Consider the following 9,475-nt stretch of genomic DNA (forward strand, 5'->3'; position numbering starts at 1 on the left):
ACAATAAAAACTAAAAAAAAAAATCCGGTCCCATCCCAAGATCCTTAAGATATTCTGTTGTATATTTTTTGTAAAAGCAAAATAAAAGGGAAAAGGCCGATTTAATATATATTGCACTTAAAGACTAATATGGGAAGAGCTGACGTATTTATGATAACGAGCAGCCACATGCATTAAAAAAAAAAAAGCATGAACTTAGTATATTTCTACATTTATTCAATGCATTTTTCTCCTGTAACATTCCATAATTATTTTCTTCCTAATAGATGTTGTTAGATGATTCCTGAGTATTTTTTGGGTTTTTTTTTTTTGGCTATTTTAATGGCTTCCGTTCTTTTAATACATTTTCTAATCCATATTTCCTGATGCTTAGAATCAGTTTTGATTTTTAAAATGTTGATCTTGTATCAAAAGATATTTCTCTTATTTTTCAATTGTGTGTAGGTTCTCTTGAACATCGGAGGTAAATATTTTGGGACCGTTCTGCTATCGCGTCTCTCTTTCTCCCCTACTCTCACAACTTTTGTTAAGGTTCCTTGTTTGTTGTACTGATTATAACTTCCAATATAATATTGAATAGTAGTGCTGATAGCAAGTATTCTTGCTTGTCCCTCACTTTAATATGAATGCTGCTAGTACTTTATCAGGTTGTTTTTGTTTTGTTTTGTTTTCACATTCTACGTAGATTTTTAGCAGACTACTTTTATTAGGTTTAGGAAATTTTATTATTTTCTAGTTTGTGAAAAATTTTGATCTTGAAAGAGTGTTGAACTTTCTTAAATGTTTTTCAGCATCTTGAAATGCTAATCATTTTCCATTAATCTGTTAATATGTAGAATGTCATTAATATTTTTTTAAAATATTGGAGTATATGTTGAGACTTAACATGGCATCTATTTTCTTTTCAATATGGCTGAATATGTTATGCTAGTCCTTAATTTAGGAAGCTAATACTTAACAAACTATTTCCAGTCTTTTGAATCAAGTGAAATTATTTGGACCTGATTTTGAATTCATAGTTCTATCATCGAAATTATATAGGTACCTTATTGCTTTCCAAACTGTAAACCTCAGGGGTTTGTTGATTCAGTAGTTACAATGCAATGTTCAAGAAACTATTTTAGAATAGAATGTAATATACCTATTAACCCCCAAAACCAAACCTGTTGCCATCAAGTCAATTCTGACTCAGAGTCCTGGTGGCGTAGTGGTTAAGAACTTGGCTGCTAACCATAAAGATTGGCAATATGAATCCATCAGCCACTCTTTGGAAACCCTATGGACCAGTTCTACTCTGTCCAGCAGGGTTGCTATGAATATACCTATATCTCATTTAAATAAATTCAACTATGTACACTGAAAAAAAAAAGACTTTTTTTCCAACAACATAATGCTAAGAAAATTCAACTGCTAATCAGAGAACACCATCAACAACAAAAAATATTTTCTAATGGTCCAGAATTAAAAAAAAAAAATGACCAAGGCACCAAAATTGTTGAGAGAGAAAAAGAAAGAAAGACAAGAAGGAAACAATGAAGGAAGGAAGGAAAGAAGAAAGGAATAAGAGAACACAGGAAAGGAAGGAAGGAAGGAGGGAAGGAAGGAGGAAGTGAGAGAAAGAGAGGAAGGAAGGAGGAAAGGAAGGAAGGAAGGGAGGGAGGGAGGGAGGAAGGAAGGAGAGCTGTTTTTAGTACCAAAATAAGGAATTTTCAAGGGTAATTTTTGTCTCAGCTTGATTCTCTCTTTGAAACCTAACCATATATTGACAAGTCTCTAAGGTGATCCTGATGCAGCTGGCCCTCTGGTCAGCTCTCAGAAATCCCTGTAGAGCCCTGACAACTAATTGTTCACCATGGAGGAAAGTTTGCCCCAATCATGCTATGCATTTCTTTAATTAACATCTCTAAGCTGGTATGTGTGTAAATAAAGTGTGCTTCGGTATACCAAAAATAATCTTTTTTTTTTTCAGTATAACAAAAATAATATCTCTGTATACACAATTCACATCTAATCGTTTAGGTCCAAGTTCTTAATAATGGGATACATGAATTCCAGGAGCCGCATAGACAATTCATTAGCACCCAGGGAGAAAATGCAGGAATACTGGAATATCTACTTATATTTTATTTTTCTCCTTTTAAAATTTGTATTTTCATGTATGCTATATTTTTTATATATATATATTATGGAATGCTGGTGATGCAGTGGTTAAGAACTCAGCTGCTAACCAAAAGGTCAGCAGTTTGAATCCACGAGCCACTCCTTGGAAACCCTATGTGGCAGTTCTACTCTGTCCTATAAGGCCGCTATGAGTCAGAATAAACTCTATGGCAATGGATTTCTGGTATATATACATATATATACTTTGCATATATGTGTGTGTGTGTATATATATATTTTATAAATGTATACATGAAACTGTGATTAAAAAATAATTTTGCTTGACTTGGTACATGGTGAACAAAATTTAGTGATCAAAGACCTAAAAATCTTAAAAAGTGTAAAATAAAAAATTTCCAGATGATGAATTTGTTTTCTCAGTTTTAATCCAAATAATACTGCATCAAAAAGACACAACATAATATGATACTGGACATAATTTCTTACTTAGCACAGACCAAAAAAATAGCCACAGAAAAAGTTTGTGACTTTTTCTGGTTCAACCAATTTAAGTCCAATTAATGCTAAACAGCAAAAATTAAGAAATTATTGTTTTCCATACTTAGCGGAACATATAATTTAAGTCAATGTCTTAGAAGAAGTAATAATCTAGTTGAGAAAAAGCTATAAAGCATTGAGAGACTTGAAAATTTTAGCATACCCATAATTTGGTAACTTCCTATCACGAAGTAAACTAGAACATTACCTGTGAGTCAAGAGATCCCTGTTGCAGGCCCTGGTTTACACCCTGGAATACTAAAATTTCTCTGGAGCTCAATTTTTGTGTCTGTAAAACGAGTTCTAATTGTAATCTAAATTACTTTCCTACTCCCAATACTCTGAGATGTTATTTCCCTTAAAAACTATTATGTCACACACATTACATCATTTTACTTGTTCAGAAAGAAATAACCAAGGACAGTTGCACCCAGTCCAATGCATCCATTTCCTCAAGACCAGATTTTGTGACGACCAAAGATTTTCTTCAATTATCTTTAAAAGTGAGGTAAATTTTTAGTTCAAGTTAATTCTAAAAATAGATACAAAATAAAAAAATATGTGTTAGGGAACAGCTGGTAGAGGAAAAACTATGCAATAAAATCAAACAGGCCATTTTAACTCCAAAAGATATGTCAATTTTGTTTCGTGCTTGAGTGATCTCCCTTGGATTATTCAACTGTAGCTTGTCCAATTTATAGCAAAATATATGTGTGGATAATGCCTCACCTGCTATTTTTAAATCAGAACTGCTAACATCTGTAACTTCTTCAACTTCCAGAGGCTTCTCTTCATCATTTCCAAACTCACTCTGTAAATGCCCAGCCACCAGGTCTTCTGTGATGCCTTCAGAGCTTAGGTCATCTTCCTCTTCTGATTGATCAAATGAAGACAAGCTCTCAGTGCTCTCATTGTCTCCGTAGCTATCATTTTCCATCTCGTTCTCACTGTCACTATCACTGTCACTGTCACTGTCACTGCCACTCATACTTGAATTTTGATGCAGCCAGGTAGGTGCAGAAGCCATGATCTAGAAAAACAAAGCTATTAATCATCACTTGTTTATTTAAAAGAGAATATCTCAATATAGTTTACTCCTTCCAAAAGCAAAACCAGCTTGATTTTTTTTTCCCTCTCTAAATATTGGTGGCTCGCTGGTTAAGTGGTCAGCTGCCAACCAAAAGGTCGGTGGTTTGAACTCACCAGCTGCTCCACAGGAATGGAGATTACAGCCTTGGAAACCCTATGCGACAGTTCTATCCTGTCCTGTAAGATAACTATGAGTTGGAATCGACTCGACCCATGTGAGTGCAAATTTTTTCTTACCTCAAATGTCCAAGAGAATCTATACACAATTGAAAAATAAGAGAAATATCTTTTGATACAAGATCAACATTTAAAAAAACCAATACTGATTCTAAGCACCAGCAAAGACAGACTAGAAAATGCATTAAAAGAATGGAAGCCATTAAAATACCAATACATACTAAAATAATAAATCTAAATATAACTAAAATAACAAATCTAACAAAAGACATTGGGAAGAATATAATTATGAAACATTATAGGAGAAAAATATATTGAATAAATGTAGAAATATACTAAATTCATGCATGTGGTCACTCATTATATGCGTGCATTATAACTGCATTATATAACAAAGAAGAACTCCAAGAAGGAGTCGTTTAGGACAAGAAAGGATTGGGCTCAGACTTTAGCCAGAAATTTCAGTCGTACCAAGAAGCCTCAGTTTTGGAAAGACTCTTTCTCAACTGTTGTCAGGAAATGCAATTACAGCATAATATGGGTGACCATTTGACCTCTCTGTTTCAGGGTTTTGTTTTTCACACAGAAATTATTGGGAAAGGAAAAAAAAAAAAAACACTTTGCCCCAAAAGCAAAAAAGTATAAATGTGAAATAAAAATGCCGACCACTCTTGCCCAAATCCATGAATTTTTAGCACTTCCTGTTTCTGCCTTTTGTCAGCAAATACAAGTTCCTGCAAATATAATTTCAATTTGCTGGATGTTTCTTTCATTAACTATTTAAACACTCCACCATCTTTTATTGAGCATTCGCTATATGCCAGACACAGTTCTAGGAAAATATCCTCCAGGCCGCCAACCTCAAGGAGCACAGTCTAGAGAAGAAGAAAAGTGAGCGGACCAATCACGAGGCAATGTGACGGGAGCCGTATTATAGCTAGCGGATGAGCTAGGTACCACAGAAGCACGGAGTGGGACATGCCTGGAAGAACTGAAAAAGCCTTCTTACAAGGGGTGTTATTTGAGCTTGATCTTTAAGGAGGATCAGGAATTTGACAAATGAAAACAGAGCAAGAGCATTCTAGCAAATCAGAACAACATTTTCAAAGGCTGATCTCAGAGGACAGAGTTTAGATGGAGCACCTCATCAAGCTTTTGGGCCTCTTAAAGAGAAGCAAAATCTCCCCTATTCTTCACATAATATATGCATGAACATTATTTTACTGAACCTACTGTTCATTTTTATCAGGAAACAACTGGAGGCATGACCTAGAACTTTACCCTTGATTAATGAATAGCACAAATACCAGTTTTCCTCAAATATTTCTCCTGAAGTACTCTAATCACGAAGGATTTAGGGAAAGAGCTAACAGAAGCCCTAGCAAGCATAAGATTTCATTGACAACTCACACTTTATTTTTTAAATAAAAATGTATATAAATTTTGCATTCTACCACACCGTCAGTATTTGTTTTGACATAAAAGTCTGTGGTGTTTTGAAAAATCTTTTTTACACATTCTTACGTAATCCTCTGAATAATTCCACATTTTTGGAATTATTAGCCCTAATTCTACAAACATCTAATCCCAGGCTCCTAGAGGTTTTTTAGCTTGCCTAAGGACTTGCAGCTAGTACATTGAAGAGCTGGGTTTGTCTGACCCAAGACCTCTGCGCTTCCCAATAGGCCCAGCAATGCTAGATTAAAAGGTTAAGTGGCCCCTCCATTGAGCCTCACAATTAGATTTTAGAAATAACTACCCAGACAGCAACTTTGGTTTCTGATTCTGGTGAAACATTGCAAAAACACAGTCTTAATTGTTCAGAGAACCCCAATTTAGTTGAGTCTAATTTTTTTTTTTTTTAATATATCAGTGGGTTATCAACATTTAGTCCCATTACATATTAAGGTTGCCATGAGTTGGAACTGACTCAACTGCAACTAACAGCAACAACAAATCTTCAAGTAAAACACAATTCCCAATGATTAAGCTTAGAAATATATCCAAGATAATTATGTCAACAGTATTTTAAGATCCAGGTTTATAACCTACCATTTAAGGTATATTTCCCTTTCTTAACACCGTTGTTTCTCTACCAATTCTGCTAAGCTCCTCGATGCCCAACCCCCAAACTTACCAGGAGGGTTATGTTACCTGAGAATAGCCTTGGTTCTTGTCTTCGGTGTAGGAAAGAATTCAAACGCTGAGACAAATAGTGTCAAGTGAGCAGAGGTTTATTAGCTAGCAAAGGGTTAGTAGCAAAAGGACACTTGACTAGGGAGCATCAAGCGGGCTAATCAGATATAGAGAGAGTCTGAGAGTCCCGACAGCTGTTTTCTTAGGGTTTTATACACTTCTTGTCTCTTATCTCTGCCTGTTAATGTTTAACAGCCAAGACAGGGACTCCTATAGAGACTATTTCCTTGGCTTGGTTTAATTACCAAGTTAGGGACCTTATCAAGTTAGGGAGTTTATCAAGTTAGGGGCCCCTATAGGCATCATTTCCTTGGCTTAAAGTTTAAGCAAAGGAAATAGAAACCCTCTTATTGAGGAATGTCACCATCCCCTGTCTCTTCTTCTGTAGGGATTATCTTATTAAGGAATGTCACCACCCCATATCTCTTCCTCTTCCCTAGTGCAAGCTCTCCCCCTCCCCCTTACAGTTAGAAATAGTCACTTAAAAAATTGTATTCTTTGTCTTGCCAGTTACATTGAACTATAAGCTCTTAGAAATGTAAATTTGTGCATAGTAGGTTTTTTTTTTTTTTTAATAAGCAACCTGGTACCAGGAAGTTGCAGCATGTTTCAAAAATATGAATTCAATCTAAAGGTGTCAATTAAACATCAGTCATAGATGAATCTTGGAGTTACTTTGTTTGCAAACAAAATATTTTATCCTGGGACTAAAACCACCAAGACTTTCCTGGCCAAAACCTGACTTTGAAGTTTAGCTGACCTCTTAGCAGACAAATCTTTCTTCTTAAATAACCCAAACTCATGCACTCCTTTTTCTTTCACCACTTCGCCTATACTCAAGGCACCATGATCACCTCTACCTGTGGCCTGGAGTTTACTCTCTCACAGTCCAACAGCCAGCAGCAGTCACAGGACAGATGGGATGAGTCCTCACTGGTGACCTGAGAAGATCTGGAAAGGCAAACAGAGTTACAACATTCCTCTCTCTGAATCACTGGCACCACCCTTTCTGCACCAGTTATTCATGATACCTTAGGTTTCTTTTCCTGGAGAAGCTGAGAAAAGAGGAAGGCTAAATAGCTTATCACAGATTCTCACCTTTGTTCCATTTATTTAGCCAATGCCTACTAAGAAAGCTTAGGTGGAGACCACTGAAGACAAAGGTTGACAGTAGACACAATCAAACACACACTAGAGTCCAGTGTGTGCTCTGGCCACCGACTACACTTAGGGCTTAAGTGATTCATCCCCTTAAGCTCACACAGCTTCAACTAGTTCTCCTCCTCCTCTGCTTTCCTTTATTTCTTTTTTAAATTAATTCTACAAAGATCACAACAAGGACAGAGGAAAGCTACAGATGGTTAATTGGTCATGAAATTTACTGGATATTATTCTCAATCCATACAGAAGTTCTCTCCTTTGGATCATGAACACCCTTGAGCACAAGGGCTTTACCTTCATTATCTTTGACCTTTGGGCACATTACTTAAAGTACGTAATCAGTATCACTGAATTGTACATGTAGAAATTTCTGAGATGGTGTTTTGCTGTGAAGTTGACTCCAACTCATGGCGACGTCACAGTGCAGAGTAGAACTGCTCTATAGGGTTTTCAAGGCTGTGATCTTTTGGAAGCAGATCTCCACTTCTGTCTTCCAAGGCACCTCTGGGCAGGCTTGAACAAGCAAGGTTTCAGCTAATAATCAAGTGCTTAACTGTTTTTGACACCCAGAGGAGACACCCTTGAGATGGCATATTTTTGTTGTTAGGTGTCATCAAGTCAGTTCTGACTCATAGCCACCCTATGTAGAACAAAACAAAACACTTCCTGCACCATTCTCACAATTCTTGTTACGTTTGAGCCCATTGTTGCAGCCACCGTGTTAATCCATATTATTGAAGATCTCTTTTTCACTGACCTCTACCTTACTAAGCATGATGTCCTTCTCCAGGGACTGGTCCTTTCTGATAATGTCTCCAAAGTACATGAGACAAAGTCTCACCATCCTTGCTTCCAAGGACCACTGTGGCTGTACTTCTTCTGAGACAGACTTATTCATTCTTCTGGCAGTCCATGGTATATTCAATATTCTTCTCCAATACCACAATTCAAAGGTGTCAATTCTTCTTTGGTCTTCCTTATTCACTGTCCAGGTTTCACATGCATATGAGGCGATTGAAAATACCGTAGCCTGGGTCAGGCACATCTTAGTCTTCAAAGTAAAATCTTTGCTTTCCAACACTTTAAAGAGATGGCATCAGGATTGAAGGAGGACTCATTAACAATCTGCATTATGCAGATGACACAACCTTGCTTGCTGAAATCGAAGAGGACTTGAAGCACTTACCGATGAAGAACAAAGACTACAACTTTCAGTATAGATTACACTTCAACATAAAGAAAGCAAAAGTCCTCACAGCTAGACCAGTAAGAAACATAGTGATAAACAGAGAAAATATTGAAGTCGTCAAGGGTTTCCTTTTACTTGGATCCGCAATCAGTGCCCACAAAAGCAGCAGTCAAGAAATCAAAGGACACATTGCATTGGCATATCTACTGCAAAAGATCTCTTTGATGTGTTAAATAGCATAAGTTACTGAACATACTCTAATTGTTCAATAATATGGGTCTGGACAGGTACGGTGAATGGAAATAGAAAAGGAAATAAACTTGAGAGCTGTTGGGAAGGATATGTCAATAGAACTTGTTACTGATTGAATCAGGAAACAGAAAGTCACTCAAAGGTGACAACTTTCTTATGAAACAGAAAGAAAAGTTTTGCAGAAAATTTCATGCTTTCATTCCCTTCTTTTGTTATAATATACATGAATTATCTTGAGCCAATGAAACAATACAGATGTTTCAGGGCCATGCTCTGGGAATATCAGTGACAGTTTACTTACCAGACTGATATTTTCTAGTGAAGGAACGATTGTTCCATGGTAAAGAACAAAGAATCCAACCTTCTACATGCACACACATACATACATGCACACACACACAACACTCTCTTTGCGATGTCTCTGGCACTATTGCCACAAGTCTTCTTTTTTTCTAGACTATATCCTTCATTTCACACCTATCTACTTTCAGTTGGTTCCATTTGTTTGTGCGTTTATTCACATCCCACATTGTCCAAGAAAATATTTGTTTACTCACATTGTTTTACGTATACTATATATATACCTGTTACCGTCGAGTCAATTCTGACTCATAGTGACCCTACAGGACACAGTAAAACTCCGCCATAGAGTTTCCAATGAGAGGCTGGTAGATTCAAACTGCCGACCTTTTGGTTAGCAACCAAGGTCTTAACCACTGTACCACCAGGGCTCCATATGCAGCATGGAAACCC

General features: G+C 36.6%; 1 protein-coding gene across 1 annotated transcript in view; it reads right to left on the reverse strand.

The window, feature by feature from the left end:
- Positions 1 to 7,206, reverse strand: part of LOC126064646 (probable ATP-dependent RNA helicase DDX60) — a gene marked incomplete at its 3' end in the record, with an annotated part of 29,667 nt that extends 22,461 nt beyond the window's left edge. Inside the window, exons 1-2 of the mRNA XM_049863822.1 lie at positions 6,981 to 7,206; positions 3,388 to 3,688 (exon numbers count right to left, since the gene is read on the reverse strand). Of these exons, the coding sequence (XP_049719779.1) occupies positions 3,388 to 3,685 (298 nt within the window). The remainder of the gene's footprint in view (positions 1 to 3,387; positions 3,689 to 6,980) is intronic.
- Between the last annotated feature and the right edge of the window lie 2,269 nt (positions 7,207 to 9,475).

This window comes from Elephas maximus, chromosome 21, assembly GCF_024166365.1.
Source record: "Elephas maximus indicus isolate mEleMax1 chromosome 21, mEleMax1 primary haplotype, whole genome shotgun sequence".
NCBI classification, from domain to species: Eukaryota; Metazoa; Chordata; class Mammalia; order Proboscidea; family Elephantidae; genus Elephas; species Elephas maximus.